Source organism: Pituophis catenifer, unplaced genomic scaffold, assembly GCF_029215685.1.
Source record: "Pituophis catenifer annectens isolate HBS135680 unplaced genomic scaffold, rPitCat1.0.hap2 SCAF_8, whole genome shotgun sequence".
Lineage (NCBI taxonomy): Eukaryota > Metazoa > Chordata > Lepidosauria > Squamata > Colubridae > Pituophis > Pituophis catenifer.
In genome coordinates, this window is record NW_027256888.1 from 30,467,885 (window position 1) to 30,487,593 (window position 19,709).

At 36.2% G+C, this 19,709-nt stretch overlaps 1 protein-coding gene across 2 annotated transcripts in view; it reads left to right on the plus strand.

Annotated features, from left to right (window-relative positions):
• The window catches only part of CLCN3 (chloride voltage-gated channel 3), a 78,725-nt gene that overhangs the window by 47,147 nt on the left and 11,869 nt on the right, over window positions 1-19,709 (plus strand). For both annotated transcript variants that reach the window (XM_070948196.1, XM_070948195.1), the window contains 7 exons: window positions 4,751-4,938; window positions 6,749-6,871; window positions 7,918-8,124; window positions 8,829-8,909; window positions 12,455-13,000; window positions 15,457-15,643; window positions 16,972-17,370. In XM_070948196.1, the coding sequence (XP_070804297.1) occupies window positions 4,751-4,938; window positions 6,749-6,871; window positions 7,918-8,124; window positions 8,829-8,909; window positions 12,455-13,000; window positions 15,457-15,643; window positions 16,972-17,370 (1,731 nt within the window). The remainder of the gene's footprint in view (window positions 1-4,750; window positions 4,939-6,748; window positions 6,872-7,917; window positions 8,125-8,828; window positions 8,910-12,454; window positions 13,001-15,456; window positions 15,644-16,971; window positions 17,371-19,709) is intronic.

Here is a 19,709-nt window from a genome sequence, read left to right on the forward strand (position 1 = left end):
TTTTACATTTCCAGCAGTTAAGGTTTAGATTGGGATATATTTTTGCAAGTCTTGTTAGGGCTAAGTGCCACCGATAGAACATTTTATACTGATTTTCTTTACATGCGGCGGATTTTGTTAATGTATAGTTTTTCTTCCAAATTTTTTCCCAATCTTCTAACTCAATATTATGTCCCACATTTTTAGCCCATGCTATCATTGGCCCCTTTACGATTTAATCTTCAAAATCAAAATTTAATTAATAATTATATATTTTAGATAGTAATTTCTTTTCCGGGCCTGTTAATAATTTGTCTAGTTGTGTTAAATTTGGTTCAAATCCAAATTCCTCTAAATCTTTTTTGTATCTTGATTGTAGCTGGAGATAGGGCCACCAGTCTATAATTATTACCTGCTCCTTTAATTCTTGGTTGGATTTTAATCTTCCCCTGTTATCCAAAATTTTGTTATATTTTACCAATGTCTAATGTGTTAGGGTGAATCATTGCCTCCATAGTGGATAGCCAGCCCGGTATCTTAAAATAATGCTTCTTCCTAATTCCCTCCCAGGTCTGTATCAGTGAATCTCGCAATGTAGGTCTATAGAAATATAAATGTTTCTTGTTTCTGGCATTCCATATGAAAGAATGCCACCCCATCTGAAGATCGTGTCCTTCCAATGTTAGAATTCTCCTGTACTTTAAATTTATCCATTCCTAACCCAAACCAAACTTGTTGCTTTATAATAAGTCTCCCATGCAGGGAGTCCAAAGCTACCTCTACTTCTACTATCCTGAAGTGAAATTAATTTTATCCTCGCCTTTTTTCCTGCCCATACAAACTTCATAGTCATCTTATTTAATTCTTTAAAAAAATTCTTATCTAGTTTTATGGGGATTGTTTGAAATAGATAGAACAATTTTGGCAAAATATTCATTTTAATCGTTGCGATTTTCCCTAATAATGACAGTTGTAACGTCCCCCATCTTTCCAAATCTTTCCCTATTTGTTGTATTAATTTCGTATAGTTATCCTTTTTCAATGCTGAGCATCTTGCTCTTAGCCAAACACCTAGATATTTCACTTTTTTTACAATTTGAAGCCCCATTCTTTTCTCAAGTTCTCCTTTTTCTCTCTGATAAATTCTTAACTAACATTTTAGTTTTTTCTTTGTTAATTTTGAGGCCTGTGACCTCCCCATATTTCTCTATTTCTTGCAATAATATCGGTCCAGATTCCAATGGATCCTCTATGACAAATACCATATTATCTGCGAATGCCTGCAAATTTGAATTCTTCCTATTTAATTTTAGTTCCTTTTATTTCCACATTTAGCCTAATTCTTTGTAGTAGTGTCTCTAGGATCAGGATAAAGAGCAGAGGTGACATTGGACAGCCCTGCCTAACTCCTTTCGTTATCTTAAACAGGTTTGTGGTCTCCCCATTTATTATTACCCTTGCCTTTTGTGTAAAGTAAATCAACTCAATCATCTTTTCAAATTTATCTCCAAATTTCATGGCTTTAATTTGTTGGACCATAAATTCCCAATTCATGTTATTGAAAGCTTTTTGAGCAGGGAGACAAGGGCCGCTTGTTTCTCTGGGTGCACCTCATTATATTCCAGTATATTGATTATTATTCTCGTATTATTTCTAATTTGTCTCATAGAGAGAAATCCCTTTTGGTCTATGTGTATCTTCTCATTTAGTATTTTTTTTATCCATTCCACCATAATATTCATAAAAATTTTATAATCCGAATTTAACAATGAGATTGGTCTATAATTCTTAATTTGTTTATTGTCAGTGCCTTCTTTAGGGATCAGGGTAATGTATGCCTCTTTCCATGATTCTGGTACCTTTGCTTCCCTCAAGACTTCATTACATATTTCCAATAGTAATAATTCTATCTAATCTCCTAAGTGTTTATAAATTTCCCCTGGCAACCCATCTGGTCCTGGAGTCTTATTCCTTTTTTGCTTCCGAATTGCTTCTTTAAGTTCGAATAATGTTATTTCCTTATTTAGTACTTCCCTTTCTTCTTTTGTCAATGAGAATGAGAAGAAAAAGAATATATCCAAAAAATTTTAAAAGAATTGGAATTATTTTTTAAAGACAACAAGAAACACCACACCTCATTACAAAACCTCTGGGATACCATAAAAACATATTTAAGGGGGATTATAATAGCATATATTGCAAAAAGAAATAAAGATAAGTGGAGAGATTATAACATATTGTCTGAAGAAAATCAATTACAAACAGATCCTGAGGACAAACAAACTAAAAATAAAATGGTCAAAAATATTTTAAATCCACATAAAGAGTTCTTTTCCTCAGGTTTCTTTTTCTTTTGTTGTTTTTAGTTTCTCCAAATTCAATTTTAAATCCAGTTGTAAAATTTTCTTTCTTGGGCTTTAGTATTTTAACCTCCTCTTTGTTCTTCTCCCTCCATTAACTTTCCCACGTACCAATTAGCCACTCATTTCTGCTCCGGGACACGTTTTAAGGTTATTAAAAATTTTCTTTTTACCTGTGAGTTGGCCAATCATTCACCCAGTACCAGCACTCCTTTCAGACACCGCTCCTGCACAAACAACTTAGTCCGGTTGCCCCAGCTTCAGAGCGGTCATTTTTCAATGGCCACAACCCCCACCGCCGGTTTGAAGAGCAGCCTCCAACCTTTTGAGGAACTTGCTTGTTCCTCTTGGTCGTCCGAGGCACCTCTCCTTCACTGTCCCTACAGGATGGTTCTGTCCAAAGACCCCCCGATAGCAGTTTGTCCGGCTGGATTTTCATGGAGCTCATTGGAGCCTGCTATTTCTCCAGCCAGTTCCGCCGCAATGCTTCCGATTTCTCCTCGGTCTCATACCTTTTTATGTCCCCCCTGCCACGGTCCCCTCGCCACGGTCATATGATTGCATTTTCACATTCGGCAAACAGGCTTGCATTTATGACTACAATTTGCAATATTTTTCCCAGTTTCTGGTGTTTTTTGCTAGTTTCCAAGTATGGATTTGTTAAAAACCACATGATTTGCTTAATGACCACATGATTTGTCTAACAACCACAGTGACTCACTTTATGACTGTCATAGTGTCTCAACAACCACAACAACTTATGACTAAAATTCTGGGCTCCATTGTAATTGTAAGGACTACCTGTAGATATTTAAATATGTTAGCTATAATTCGAATTCTGATAGTTATATTGCATGGTACATGGAATTATGCCTATTCTTCTACTGTATCTTTGTTTGTCCTCCAAAATATTGTGAAGTTAACTATTTTCTGGAACAGTATCCCAAGGAGTTGTCAGATGTGTTAGAAAATTAAAAGAAATTAGAAACATATTTAATGATGACTATTCACAAATAGGACATGGTGGCTCAGTGGCTAAGACGCTGAGCTTGTCGATCGAAAGTCGGCAGTTCAGCGGTTCAAATCCCTAGGGCTGCTTAATGGGGTAAGCTCCTGTTATTTGTCCCAGCTCCTGCCAACCTAGCAGTTTGAAAGCTTGTAAAAAATGCAACTAGAAAAATAGTGACCACCTATTCCGTGCGCCTTTGGCGTTTAGTCATGCTGGCCACATGACCACGGAGATGTTTTCAGACAGCACTGGCTCTTCGGCTTTGAAACAGAGATGAGCACCACTCCCTAGAGTCGGGAACGACTAGTGTGAGGGGAACCTTTACCTTTTTATTCACAAATAGAGAAGTGTTACAGAGAAGAGTAACTTGGATAGTATAATTTTGTTTATTTATTAAAAAGAATGTACAGAAATTATATTAATCTACGCATTATTTTCATGCATACAGTACATAGGTCCATTAGAAATAATATGCATTGGTATTGTAATGTTACAATATGCATGCCTTAATCATGCATATTTAATTATGAAATGAGCAATTAAGCATGTAATCCAAGTTAGTAATAGCTGGTTGACTCAGTATCGTTGGTTGCTTTCTTTGCTTATTTATCCCCAAAGCATCAGACTTCTGAATCTATAAACTTACGGATTTTGCTTATGGTTTGCCCCAGCAAAAACTAACATAGGAACTAATAATGAAATGTTAAAATGGGGAATGAAGAAATCAGGATTTTTACATCAATCTCCATTTATGAATGGAAATAGCAGAATCAAATCTATTACTATATTCATTAGAATTCCTTCTTCCAACATGTTTATAATTGTATGGTTATTTATTGCTAATATTATTATGTTTTGTTACAATAATTTTATTTTAATTATAAATACCAGCATGAAACAGCATGATTATAAAGCTTTATACAATATGTTTATTTTTTCCAAAGTCCCACTAGTCTTGATACTATGTAATATTCAATATTTTAACATGAAAAATAAAGACATAGTTATGATGTGTCAGCATTTTTATAAAATCATTTATAGCAATATCAATAGCACTTAGACTTATATACCGCTTCACAGTGCTTTACACAGCCCTCTCTAAGCAGTTTACAGAGTCAGCATCTTGTCCCCAACAATCTGGGTCCTCATTTTACTGACCTCGTAAGGATGGAAGGCTGAGTCAACCTTGAGCCTGGTGAGATTCGATCTGTCAAACTGCTGGCACAGTGATCAGCAGAAGTAGCCTGCGTACTGTGCTCTAACCATTGCACCACTGCGGCTCTAATATTTCATTTTTTTCTTACAAAAAAGCAACCTCAGTAAGACTTGTGTTTTTAATATATTATAATTTTGAGTGTGTTTATTCTCTGAAAGTATAGAACATTCTGTATTTATGTACTAGGTGCTTTGGCTGGATTGATAGATATTGCTGCAGATTGGATGACTGATTTAAAGGAAGGCATTTGTCTTAGTGCCCTGTGGTTCAATCATGAACAGTGTTGCTGGGCATCTAATGAAACAACATTTGAAGAGAGAGATAAATGTCCATTATGGAAAACATGGGCAGAATTAATAATTGGTCAAGCAGAGGTAAGTAAAGTCTTTAAAGAGAAATCAGTGCCTTGATGAGAAAACCCTATCTAACAATAGGAAAGTTTTTCTAGATCAATCAGAATAGAGCTGGAAGGGACCTCTAGTTCAACCCCCTGCTCAAGCAGGAGACCCTATACCATTCCAGACTATTGGCTGTTCAGTCTCTTCTTAAAAACCTCCAGTGATGAAGCCCTCACAACTTCTGAAGGCAAGCTGTTCCACTGGTTAATTGTTCTCACTTTTAGCAAGTTTCTCCTTAATTCCAGGTTGCTTTTCTCTAGTTTCCATCCATTGTTTCTTGTCCTATCCTCTGGTGCTTTGGAAAATAAATAGACCCCCTCTTCATTGTGGCAGACCTCCAAATATTAGAATACTGCTATCATGTCCCCCCTAGTCCTTTTCTGTACACTAGCGAGACCCAATTCCTGCAACTATTCTTCATATGTTTTAGTCTCCAGGCTATTTATTTATTTATTTATTTAAAAGATTTGTATGGCTGTATATCTTAAAACAGCTCTGGGAGGTTCATATTGACAATATAAACCAGAACTATAATATCATAAATTATCAAAAATAAAACCTCGGTGCCTCAGTCATCCCTTTGGGATGCCCCACAATCAATTCCATATATCCTCATTCTTGTCCAACACTGGGATAAAAAGCCAGGTTTTAGTGGCCTTCCAAAAGACAAAATAATACTTTATTAAGCATTGTTTCTGTAATGGATTAGCTATTTATCACAAAATATTAAAGGGCATTTTTATTAATCATATTTGTGGGATGGGATTTTCAGGGCTGCCATGGATCTTGTTGAATTTTTTTTAGTTAGTAATATATATGTTGTCTCCTTACAGCATCACTAAAACTTACCCTATCATTTTTTTCCATTTTTTTTTTCTGCATGCTGTAAACCACTTTTTGGACAATAAACACAGGTAATTTTTTTACTTATGGCAGCCTGGTACCAGAATTTCCTTTGTGAAGGAATGTAATTGTAAACTACAACTGCATTGCTTAGCAATAGCAATCCTGCAGTCCGGGTTGCTATTGTTAAAAACAAATCCCAGAATCATTAAGCAAGGCAATTTCCTGCTGGCTTCCCACAAACAAAAACAGTGTGGAAACTGGTAGGAAGTTGCAAGATCCAGGCCAGTAGACAACTAAGTAGTTGCTCAGGTGGGGAAAAGAGCAAGAGGGTGTGCAAGGAGGCATGATGCAGTGAAGGTCAAGAGCAGGTGTTAGGGTGCTGTGTGAGGCATGGGTTGGCAAGGTTGTGTAAATGTGGAGTGAGAATCAGGGATTCACAAGAATCATGATGTGGTTTGGGGAAGATGTACAAAGCCAGCATGGATCTAGCACCGAAGGGGAGAAGGGTGCACAATGGAGAAGATTTATCCCAGTGATTTGGGACTTTCCTTGCCAGGTTCCCCGTTAACATTTGGGAGAAAGCTGCACAGAAGATGACAAATAGTATTATTGTAATTGTGGGGTACTATAATTGGCTGTAAGTGTGAACCAGTTGCCAAGACCCAGATTGGAATGATGTCACTGTGGAGGTAAAAGGACACAAAACTCTTGAAGACCAGTCATAACCACCATACATTTAACACTGTTGTAACTTTAAATGGTTGATGAGCAAATGGTTATAGGTCAAGATCACAGGTCAAATGGTCATAGGTCATTATTTACATTCTAAATAACATGTTTGATCATAAAGTGTGATGTGTTTGTAAGCTTGCTTTTAAAGCTGGGAGTCTATTTGAAAAATAAAAAGTGATTTACTAAAGTTTACTTTGTTTGGTTTTAGGGACCAGGTTCCTATATAATGAACTACATAATGTACATTTTCTGGGCTTTGAGCTTTGCTTTCTTAGCAGTTTCTTTGGTAAAGGTGTTCGCACCTTATGCTTGTGGATCAGGGATACCAGAGGTAAGAAATGAATTATAGTTATCCCTAACTGTGCTGAAAATAAATTTATGAAAAATATTGCTGTACATAACTAATGGTATATTGTTGTTTTATAGAAGAAATAAGAAACTAGAATTTAATAAAAGAAATCAGGCTGTCATGAAGATTGCAATTTAGGATAGAAATTTTAAATATTCTCAAATATTATTAAGAAATATATTAATATAGCTCTCGGAAAATTAAAAGAGAATTCTTTTGTTTAATTTGAGAAAAAGTTGTTACCTTACTTAGAAATTTGAATGCCTTATTTTAGCATACTATGATTGTAAAAGCAGATTAACCTATAGTATATGTAGATGTATAATACATTTGGAAGAAAGTAGCAGAAATTCCTTACAATAGATTATCTGTGGTTTTTCTTTGCAATCTTAATTTTTATTTCATGTATACTGAATGGAAAATGCTGTTTGATAAAGGAAGGGATTATTACAGCACACATCAATATTCTGAAAATGAGCTCTTAAAATATATATTAATAGATAATGTATTTAAATAATACATATAAATAATATCTACATAATACAGAATAACAGAACAGAATAACAGAGTTGGAAGGGACCTTGGAGGCCTTCGAATCCAACCCCTTGCTTAGGCAGGAAACCCTACACCACTTCAGACAAATGGTTATCCAATATCTTCTTTAAAACTTCCAGTGTTAGAGCATTCACAACTTCTGGAGGCAAGTTGTTCTACTGATTAATTGTTTTAATTGTCAGGAAATTTCTCCTTAGTTCTAGGTTGCTTCTCTACATGTCAACATATATCTAAATAATCATGTTATATAATATTGTATATTATGTTAGAAATTCCACAATAAATATTGTAACATTAATTTATAATTAATTCTGTATGCATAGATTTGGCCAGCCAGATAAGTCAAATAAATAATCCTTCCAAAGACTCAAAAACATTAAGAATTACAAATAACTAAAATAGAGCCATACATTCCGAAAAGGATAAATATTTTGAGAAACATTTCTTCAGAATGTACTTTTCTTTTCTTCTAGATCAAAACAATATTGAGTGGCTTCATCATTAGAGGGTACCTGGGCAAGTGGACATTGATGATTAAAACAGTCACTTTAGTCTTGGCTGTAGCCTCGGGCTTGAGTTTAGGGAAAGAAGGCCCTCTTGTACATGTTGCCTGTTGCTGGGGAAACATCTTTTCGTACCTCTTCCCCAAATACAGCACAAATGAAGCAAAGAAAAGGGAGGTATGACCTTTTTTAACTACAGTTTTTAATTTCAGTAGAACTTGCAAGATATTTCAAATTTTAAAAAATTAAAATTACATATGAACTGTTTTAGTCTTTATTGGTGGTGTTCCAAATATTACATTTTAAATTGGCAAATCTAATTTTTCATGTATAGCAGGACCTTTTTGTTGTAAAAAACATGCTTGTATTAATCCAGTAAATACTGTTTTTGTAACATGGAAGCACTGATATTGACAATAGATTAATTTGATAAGCAGTCAAGACTAAATGTAGAAGTATACACCACAAAGAAACTTTTCTTCTCCCTTACTTCAATAGAAATGTGGTTGCTTTCTGTTGGAAGAAAAGTTTGTATATGGATTTTGCATAATTAAGAAGCATAAGGAGCTTTCATTGATGTGAAGAGGGTTTGTTATTTGAGTACTGTACAGGGCTGTGTACCTATTTGGATCCAAAGTGGAAAAGGTGCTATAGATGGGAATTGAGCTGCTCACTGTCCTTGTCCATTGCTTTCATGAAGAAACACTGCCTTTTCCTGGACTTCTTTGATAGCCATGCAATCCAGAAAAATAAGTGTTTAATAAATGCCACATTATAATATTTAGTATTATATAGGCCAGGTCAAACTCTTTGCACGTAAGTTTAGCATGTTTCATTAATTGGTATTTAGATAATCTAAAACCATCTAATCTGTTCTCTAGGTATTATCTGCTGCTTCAGCAGCTGGAGTATCAGTAGCATTTGGTGCCCCAATTGGAGGAGTTCTTTTCAGCCTAGAAGAAGTATGTATACCCAGTACTGAAAATACCTGGATTTGCTTGTTACTTGTTATAGCCACTTGCAATAGAATGAAAGAAAAATTGTACCATTTTATAAAAAAAAATTCTAGAGACAATTCCTATTTGCCATAGGTTCTTCCCCCCCCCCAAAGTTTTTTATTTTTAAAAAACATATCAATGTGTGGCACCTGAGTGTCATACATTTTGGTACAAATAAAACAATATTTATCACATTTAACAAGCTTATATAGTTCTAATAATAATAATACACATTTTATGTTAAATTATAATCTTTCATTATTTAGTTATTCAAAATTTCAATATGTTATTTTTATGCCAATCACCATATTCTGAATGTCATACCTTTTAATTCAAATAAAGTATTGATCATATTTATTACATTTAGCTAGCTTATGTAATTCTAAAAATAGTACACATATTTAAGTTACGTTATAGTCTTCCATTATTTAGTTATTCAAATTATAATCCTTAATTATTTAGTTATTTAATATTGCGATGTTATTTTTATGCCAAACACTATATCCTGCATGTCCTACATTTTAATGCAGATAAAATATTATCAGATAAAATAGTATTAATTATATTTGTTTCATTTAACACTCTTAAATAATTCTAATAATAATATGCATAGTTATGTTAAATTATAGTCTTTCATTTCAATGTATTATTTTTATGCCAATCAATTCTAATAATACAAACATTTATGTTAAATTATAATCTTCCATTATTTGCTTATTTAATTTATAATCCTTCATTATTTGATTATTCAATATTTCAGTGTTATTTTTATGTCAATCATCATATTCTACATGTCATACATTTTAATACAAATAAAATATTATAATCATTTGACAACCATGCACATATTCATATTGGATTATAATCTTTCATTATTTGGTTATTCAGTAGTTCAATATATTATTTTTATGCCAGTCACCATATTATTTTAACATACTTGATAAAACCATCATTCAAATTCTGATTTCCCCTCTTATTATTACTTCTCCTTATTATATAAAAATGTGTATTTTATTATATAAAAATGTGTATTTTATTAATCCCCTTCCCTCTAGTTTCCATCCCTATTCTAATTTTGGTTATGCCACTACTATATTTAAACATATTCCCTTTCTAGCCCTCATCTCTTACCCGCTTCAAGCCTTAATTGTTCGTTTCTTAGCTTGCCTCCCATATTCCTCTCTTGGATTTTTATTTCTATCTACTTCCACATCTTGACTACTCATTTTAAACATTTCTCCCTTCTCTGCCCTTTTCCATTGTCTAGCTTTTGAAATATTTACTCTTGCTCCTCTCTCTCTTCCAGAAATATCTTCCTGATTCTCCGGTTCCTTTTTAATTCCCTTAGAATACTCTCCCCTTGGCTTATTTCATCAATCCTTATTATTTTTGTTATTATCTCCTTCTTATCATCTTGTTTCATTTGTTTTGTCTGTTCCGTTTTTTCATCTATACTTTCATTTGGCTCCTCCTCTTCATGGGCGTCTTGATCACTCTTTGTCCTTTGTATTATATTTCCCAGCTTTTCATCTATGCTCTCTATTCGGTTCATAATTTCCTTGTGAGTTCTTATCAGTATCTCCCTTGTACTTTGAATTAACGACGCCATATCTTCCCAAATTCCACTCATTTCTTCTTGATGAAGCATCTCGTTAAATTTTATTGTGTCCCTCTTTTGTCCAATAATCCAAAAGCCATATTTTCAAACCTAAAGTCACTCCTCAAAAAATTCAATATTCTTAATTCTTTGTATCCCACAATTGATCAACCTGTTCCTCTGGATAGTCTCATATGTTTTCCAGAACCTCCTTAAATCCCTCTATAGATTCCGTTTTGTGTTGTAATCTTCAGGGGTCATTTTAATGATAGTGTCTTTCTTATTCTCACATTTAAGTCTCCAGTAATCATTTCCAAGATTTTGGGAATGTGTTATACTTCCTTTCGTCAGCAGGTGGCACTTTTAGTTTAAATTTCAATGTTAACCAATTTTTCCAGTTTTCTACAATGTAAAAATCATGTTAATTTTTTAACTAGATAATTCCAGCATTTCAAAATGCCTATCCAAAACAACATCTGTCCAATTTAAAAGTCCAATTTTCTATATTTTTAATGATTTTTTTGCCTTTTCCCCTTTAATTTTTTTTCCTTCAGTTTTAAATTTTTCCTCAGAGTGTTAAGTCGCTGCTGCTTTAAAAATAGTTATGAGCCTCTCTTTTCCTGGATATTCTTTTGCGGCTAAAATTTGAATAAAAGGATTCTTCTCACCCAGTTCCAGGCCCTGTTCACCAACTCTGCTCCAGCACAATTCTTAGATGTTCCTTGGCTTTGTGGCAGCCATCTTAGACTGCCTCTTCTCCTCGCTGTGGCATAGAGGGAAAAGCCCCGGGGTTCAGCAGGAGAGTTGCGATCTCTCCTGCGACCTCTCAGAGCGCCCCTCCTTAGCTTCGTCACCCCTACAAGGTGGCTTTGGCTCCTTTCAGAGCCCACAAACAGGGAGAAGCAAGCACAGGAACAGAGAGCTTTGTTTCTTGTGACTGGTAGTGCCATGACGTCAGCAGGAAGACCCTATTTGCCATAGGTTCTTAATGCAGGAAAATCTGTACACTATAACATTAATCATGAATTAATTCTTGTTATCAATGATCAATCATAGCTAGCAATAGTTTGTATTCATTGATGTTAAAGGTTTTATTCTGATGATCATTTAAAAACCTAAATTAAATAGCTTTCCACTTAATATGTGAAATAATATCTTGGTTGTTATAGAACAATACCTACAAAATGTAAATAAGCATTCTACCTTATGGCACAAGTCATTCAGTAACGAATTTTAAGTGCTGCAGCATAAAACTTGACAGCGTTGTAGGTTATAGCAAGATTAATATCTGCAAACAGCAGGGAGATGTAAAATTGTCCTTTGCACCCTGGGGATTAAGCAGTAACGCTGAGATCTGGCCAGTATGAATGTCTCTGTAAGGAGCCAGGTTGGTATAGTGGTTAAGGTGTTGCCCTAGAAACCAGGATATTGTAAATTCTAGTCCTTCTTTAAGCATGAAAACCATCTGAGTCGCTTTGGGCCAGTCGGTCTCTCTCAGCTCAGTCCATCTCACAAGGTTTTTGTGGGGAAAATAGGAGGAAGAAGTATTATCTGTGTTTGCTGCCTTGAGTTACTTATAAAATAATAAATATTTTATAATTTAAAAAAAATCAAATAAATAAATAAAGCACTGGAGGAGTACATGCTCTGTTGTTTGTACATGTCCAGAGTCACAGGAGCCCTGTCTATCCAGCTCAAATGGATTCTTTTGCCAGCTCAAAGATTCTTTTGAGTCTAGATACTTGGAGGTTGCTGAAACATCCCAGGAAAGGCACACTACCTGTTTGATTCATTGGCAGTAAAGTTTGGAGATCTGGTTAGGTCCACTTGATGCTCTGTGTCAACAAACTACTTAGAATAAAGTAATCTTGTCCATAGATCCGTTTATATTCTCTTTTTTCTGTCTTTATAGGTTAGTTATTATTTTCCATTGAAGACTTTGTGGAGATCATTTTTTGCTGCTTTGGTGGCTGCGTTTGTTTTGAGATCCATCAATCCTTTTGGAAACAGTCGCCTGGTTCTTTTCTATGTCGAATATCACACTCCATGGTATCTATTTGAATTATTGCCCTTCATCCTTCTGGGTGTATTTGGTGGACTGTGGGGAGCATTTTTCATCCGTGCCAACATTGCTTGGTGCCGTCGACGGAAATCAACCAAATTTGGAAAGTATCCAGTTCTTGAGGTTATTATTGTAGCAGCAATAACAGCTGTCATTGCTTTTCCAAACCCCTATACCAGAGTCAACACCAGTGAACTAATTAAAGAACTTTTCACAGACTGTGGGCCTTTGGAGTCATCCTCCCTTTGTGATTATCGAAATGACATGAATGTCAGTAAAATAGTGGATGACATTCCTGACCGTCCAGCAGGCACTGGAGTATATTCAGCAATATGGCAGCTGTGCTTAGCTCTTATATTTAAGATTATAATGACAGTCTTCACTTTTGGTATTAAGGTAAGATGAAACAAACTTTTCTCCATTGTTTTGGTCTCTCATTTTTCTTTCTGCAGTGCTCTAATTAGTTCTCCATCTCTCTACTGGCAGTTGAACAGAACTAATTTATTTCCATAAGATAAATTGTTTACAGGTAGCCCTTGACTTGTGACCATTATTGAGCCCAAAATTTATGTTGTTAAGTGAAACATTTAAGTGAGTTTTGCCCCATTTTGTAATCTTTTTTTGTCACACTTATTAAGTAAATTAAGTGAACAGTTGATAAATTAGTAACCCGGTTATTAAGTGAATCTGGTTTCCCAATGACTTTGCCTGTCAAAAGGTTGCAAAAGGTGATCATATGACCTTGGGACACAGGATCAGTCATAAATATGAACCAATTGCCAGGCATCTGATTATATGATATGGGGATACTGCAAAGGTGGTAACTCTGGAAAACAGTCATAAGTCAAAATTTTCAGTCCTGTTGTAACTTTGAATGATAACTAAATGTTAACATGCTTGTGAAGAAGACACAGAAGAGGCTGTACTTCCTGAGAATGCTCAGGAAGATAAATCTATCTCAGCATCTACTTCTGTATCGCAGCACCATTGAGAGTGTCCTCACATACGAAATTCTTGCATGGTATGGGAGCAACTCTAGCAGACAAAAAACCTCTACAGAAAATCATTAAAAACTGCCCAGAATATTATCGGACTCCAGCTACCAGCCCTGGATGACATCATTGAATCTCGCTGTTTGAGGAAGTTGCATAACATTCTCAGAGATTCATCCCATCCTGCTTACAATCTTTTTGGACTGTTGCCTTCTGGCAGAAGATACAGAACACTTAAAACTCAGACCACATGTTTTCTGAATTGTTTTTATCCCAGAGCTATAATTGCACTCAACAATGAACTAAAGGGCCACCATCAGTGAGCTGTTGGACAGTATTATTTGGTCTGTTGTGTGATGTTTGGGTGGTTTAGGGGTGGAGAATTGTGGTGGGTGGGAGTGTGTTTGGGGATTGTTATGTGTGTTGGACCTGGTCTTTGGGTGTTAAGTGAATTTCAATGTATGGGTATACTGTGTATAAATGTACAATGACAATAAAGTTGTTGTTGTTGTTGTTGTTGTTATTAAATGAACTGTTGTAAGCCAAGAACTACCTGTATTGCTTTGAAATAATGTATTTTTGGATAAGTTGATGTAAGATTTCAGGGTCTTGTGCACTCTTCACTCATGCTTGTATAGTACTACTACGGTTCAAACCTTTATATTTATTTAGCAGCATATTCCAGCTAGCTGGATGATGAATGAGCACAGTCAAGACTCTAAAAGTCAAATGATAATACTGGATAAAAAGCTTATTCTGATTTTGGTCATATAATTCTAAAATTCTGTCTCTTAACAGAAATGCCAAAGAAACAAGTCTTTGTCATCTTATTTACTGGTTCCCTGATTGTTTCATCACCAAGCCAGTTTTTAATTTCAGACTAACATTATTTTTAATTTCTTAAATTTTTTAAAATTATTGTCAGTCCACGTCATCGTGGCTGTCATTCCGGTGGGAACGAAGGGAGACAGAGTGTGCAGCTCATGTTCCTGCCTGGATATCTTGCCTTGCCGTCACTTGCCTCCTCCTGCATACAGACAGTGGAATCCTCTTCCTTCAGCTGTTCACAGGGCCTCCAGCTGAGGGCGGATAGGACTGCATTTGTGTAGATGAGGTGCCGGCTGCGTTAGCTAGCATTAATGGAGGCTTACCAGACCTATTCCGATCGGAACAGCTCCAACGAACCAGGACTAATTGCACTGAATTACTGGCCAGAGGAAGGCAGCTGGAGCCCTCCAATCAGCACAGGGATTTTGGGTGGAATCTGGGGGAGGAGTAGCACGATAAGGTTAGAGCTGACAATATTTCACTGTAATTGCACCAGGTGATTGTCGGAGCATGCCAAATTTAGGAAGATTAAAACTTTAGAACAACATCCACCCTGTTGTCTGCGATTTATTTTCTTATCCTGATTCGGAACCTGACAATTATTTTGTACTTTGTAGAAAGTCTGCTTCCAGACAGTATGGTGGAAAACATGCTATGTTAATGTGCTAATTCTGTTACGCTGAAAAAGCATATTGCTAGGATGTTCACATACACAATGTCTGAGGCACTGCCACTGAGGTATGTGAGGGAGATAAATATGCATGTATAGGAAACGATGAGTCGATATGGCAAGAATTACTGGTGACAATAGTTTTTACAGGCTATTCAAGTCTTTTATAGGCTATTTGTCTCTGCTTGCATTGCATGTTTCTGATTCTCTTCTTCAGAAATGATTGTTCAAATGTGGCTTGTAGGTGTTCTGTTTCTGAATTCTTTATACAAGCAAATTCTTCCATAGCCTTTTCAAAAATCTGAAAAAGAAGATACTCATTCTTCTAAGTCACAATCTTCCTTGACATTTTGTTGTTTTAGGTTCCATCAGGCTTGTTCATACCCAGTATGGCCATTGGAGCAATAGCTGGTAGAATTGTTGGAATTGCTGTGGAACAATTGGCTTATTATCATCACGACTGGTTTATCTTCAAGCAGTGGTGTGAAGTTGGAGCAGATTGCATAACTCCGGGACTCTACGCTATGGTTGGTGCTGCTGCATGCTTAGGTAATTATTAACAGCCAATGGTCAGCCAATTTTACGTTACAAGTGGATACAAATATTTGACCTGATTGTTGTCATACGAAAACATTTAACTGTAGAAAACTATAATGGTATGATGTGGAAGGATGCCTGTACCAAAAAATAATTGCCATTGTGAGTTGCCCAGTCACAACTACAAGTAGTCCTTGACTTACATTTAGTGACCGGTCGAAGTTACAATGGTACTGAAAAAATTGACTTACGACTATTTTTACACTTATGACTGTTACAGCATCCTCATGGTCATGTGATCAAAATTCAGATGGTTGACAACTGATTCATATTTATGACATTTGCAGTGCCTTGGGAGTCATGTGATCAGCTTCTGTGACCTGATAAGCAAAGTCAATGGGGAAAGTAGATTCACTTAACAACTGTGTTGCTAATGTAACAACTGCAGCGATTTATTTAACAACTATGGCAAGAAAGGACGTGAAATGGGGCAAAACTCACTTAACAAATGTTTTACTTAGCGACAGAAATTTTAGGCTCAATTGTGGTCGTAAGTCAAGAACTACCAGTATTCCTTTACCTTTACACCAGCTGGAGAAGTTGTTACTTGATATACTTTTTAGAGCCTTGGATATTCCTTGCCATTCCATTTCCTTTTTTTTTCTTTTAAAGAAGTGGTATGCTGTACAGTAGTCACTTACCAAGTACAGTCCAGAAGCAGGTTGGAAATAAAGTTGAAGCTTTAAGCTAATGCTTGGCAGCATGCTATCTGCATGCCTAATTCTTTTTGAATATTGGAATCTTGAAAAAAATAAAGCAAATTAATAATTATCCATTAGGAGCAAGAAAGATCCCTATAAACCTCAGAGGTGGTATATTTGGAACCTAGATTTAGCAATTTCCTCAAGTTTTACAGTGCAAATCTAAGCATAATATAAGTAATTCAACAAAACTACTTTGCTCCTTGATACTGTGACCCAGCTGCTTAAAGATTTGTCAGATATGGTTGCTTTGAGCACCTCTTAGGATCTTTTAGAAACGTAAGATTTGGCAGAGTTCTTTATTAAAATATTTGTAGAGCTATACTAAGTGTGTGTATAGAAGTTCAGTGGAATTTTCTCACAAATAAGCACTGGCAGGGTTGCGATTTAATTTTGACCCCACAGTTAAATGGCAGTATAGTACTTAACCATCTTCCTTGCATGTTTCTATTGTTGTTGTTGTTGTTAATTTGTTTAGCTGCTGTCTCTGAGGCATAAGTTGGTAGTTGATACCTAGAAATTTTGATGCATTTCACAGCATGCCGATTAAGCCATTTTTATTTTTATTTTCCCTTCCAGGTGGAGTGACAAGGATGACTGTATCTCTAGTGGTTATTGTGTTTGAGTTAACAGGGGGACTAGAGTATATTGTACCTCTTATGGCTGCGGTAATGACGAGCAAATGGGTTGGAGATGCTTTTGGCAGAGAAGGCATCTATGAAGCACACATACGTCTGAATGGATATCCTTTCTTGGATGCTAAGGAAGAATTTACTCATACAACCCTGGCTGCTGATGTCATGAGACCTCGAAGAAATGATGCTCCATTGGCAGTATTAACACAGGATAATATGACTGTGGATGATATTGAAAATTTGATCAATGAAACCAGCTGTAATGGTTTTCCTGTAATAATGTCAAAAGAATCCCAAAGATTAGTAGGATTTGCACTAAGGAGAGATTTGACTATTGCAATAGGTAATTGCTTTTCATTAGCTGGAGGATATCTGTTATTTTTCCAAAGAGTAACAGGAAGGCAGTCATAGCAGAAGTATAGAAAGTATACATGACCCTGAGGAAGGAAATGGGGACATGGTATTCAAAGAGCAGATAAGCTTGGTCTCGTGTATTTTGGACGTGTCCTGCATTCCTTCTATTTCCTTATCAAATGGAAAAGAACCTTCAATGAATTATTTTTATAGATAATACACATCTAAATCAAATATGCCTATTCTATCATTGCAAAGTTGTTTTAAGGACAGTGCAGGTATGATAGTTCAGATGAAATGCTTGGTAGATCTTTTGCCATACAGAATTCTGAATAGAACATAAGAATTTCAGAATAGACCCTGGTGAAGTTGTCCTTCTGTGGCCTTGTGATAGCCAAAAGAGATTTAATACATTTTAAAGTTAAGATATCTATATAGTAACTAGATAGTTGTAGGCATTTCTTACTTACAAGACCTTCTTTGAAAGATTGGGACTTCCTTTTTATAAAAGATTGTTGCTATGGCCACATTGTCATATGAGTTACTCCTCGCTGGGATTCTGTGTAGAAGCAGCTTTGTTTCCATTGCTTTTCTTGATGTGAACAATGCTGCTATATTAATGTGGCTGGAGAGCTGAAACTGAATCTGTGTAAGGTAAAATTGCATCTGATTGGAATCTCACAAAAATCTCAAAATCTCAGCTTCTCCAGGAAAGTGCTCCTGATGGTTATGAGCATGCACTTCGGCATTTAAATTGCATAAAATGCATTTAAGTTCGCCTGATCCGCCAGTTGCGACCCTTTCCGGACCGCGACGCCTTGCGCACAGTCACTCACGCCCTTGTCACCTCCCGACTGGACTACTGCAATGCTCTCTACATGGGGCTCCCCTTGAAAAGCACCCGGAGGCTCCAGCTGGTCCAGAATGCAGCAGCGCGAGTGGTTATGGGTGCAACTCATGCCCACGTGACACCCCTCCTGCGTGAGCTGCACTGTCGCCCAGTGGTCTTCCGGGTGCGATTCAAGGTGTTGGTTACCACCTTTAAAGCTCTCCATGGCATTGGACCTGGGTACCTTCGAGACCGTCTTCTGCCACCAGTAGCCTCCCACCAGCCAGTCCGCTCCCACAGAGAGGGCCTCCTCAGGGTGCCATCGGCCAAATTATGTCGGCTGGCGACACCCAGGGGGAGGGCCTTCTCTGTGGGAGCCCCTGCCCTTTGGAATGAACTCCCCCCCAGAAATTCGCAAAATCTCTGATCTCCGTGTATTTCGCTGTGCCTTCAAAACCATGTTGTTCCACCAGGCTGGGCTATCAATATAAAGATTTTAATTGGTTTTAATTGGGATTTTAAATTCGGGGTTTTATAAATTGGGCCTATTATTTAATAATTTTAATTATTTTTAAATATTGTCTGTCGTGTTTTTAATTAGGCTGTACACCGCCCTGAGTCCTTTGGGAGAAGGGCGGTATAGAAATAAAATAAATAAATAAATAATAAATAAATACCCAAGACCTGGAAATCCAACAGAACTAGCAGGTCCTAAAATAATCCTTCTCAGCAGCCAAACCCTTTTTATAAACCATTGAGAGACTACAGTTTATAATTATTTCTAAATTACAAAGAGCACTAACTTCATCATGCTTTAACACTCTGCACACAGTAGTTTTGGAGGGCCAATACAAAAAAGTCCCATGTTGGCTAAGATTGTGCTTATAAGGCATTGCTAAGCAAAGCAGTTATTAAATGAGTCATGTCTGATTTTACAACCTTTTTTTTTTGCCAAGGTTCAACAAATCGCCATAGTTGCTAAGTCAATCATATCATTGTTAAGTGAATCTGGCATTCCCCATTGACTTTGCTTGTTGGAAGCCATCCACAAAGGTTACAAATGGCAGCCATGGGTCCCAGGATGCTGCAACCATTGTAAATATATGCTGGTTGCCAAACACCACATTTTGATCACAGGACTGGGGATGCTGGAACAGTTGTATGGGCAAGGACTGGTCTTAGGTCACTTTTTTCAGTGCCATTTTAACTGATTAGTTGCTAAACAGTTAAAGAGTTAATAAGTCAAGAACTATCTGTACAGATACAGGTAAGACCCGCCTTATTACTTCTTACATGGTAAAATATCCTGGAAATTCTTTTGTTGTTGTTGTTTTTTTAATGAAGAATATGATTCATTATTTTGAACATAGATACATTTTATTATCCTGCCAGTAAAATTGGGCACATTTATTATATATTGACAAACCCACCATCAATTGTTTTGTTTATGCTCTATTTTTGTGTTCATTTTTTAAATTCTGGTTAGTGACCATAATAAA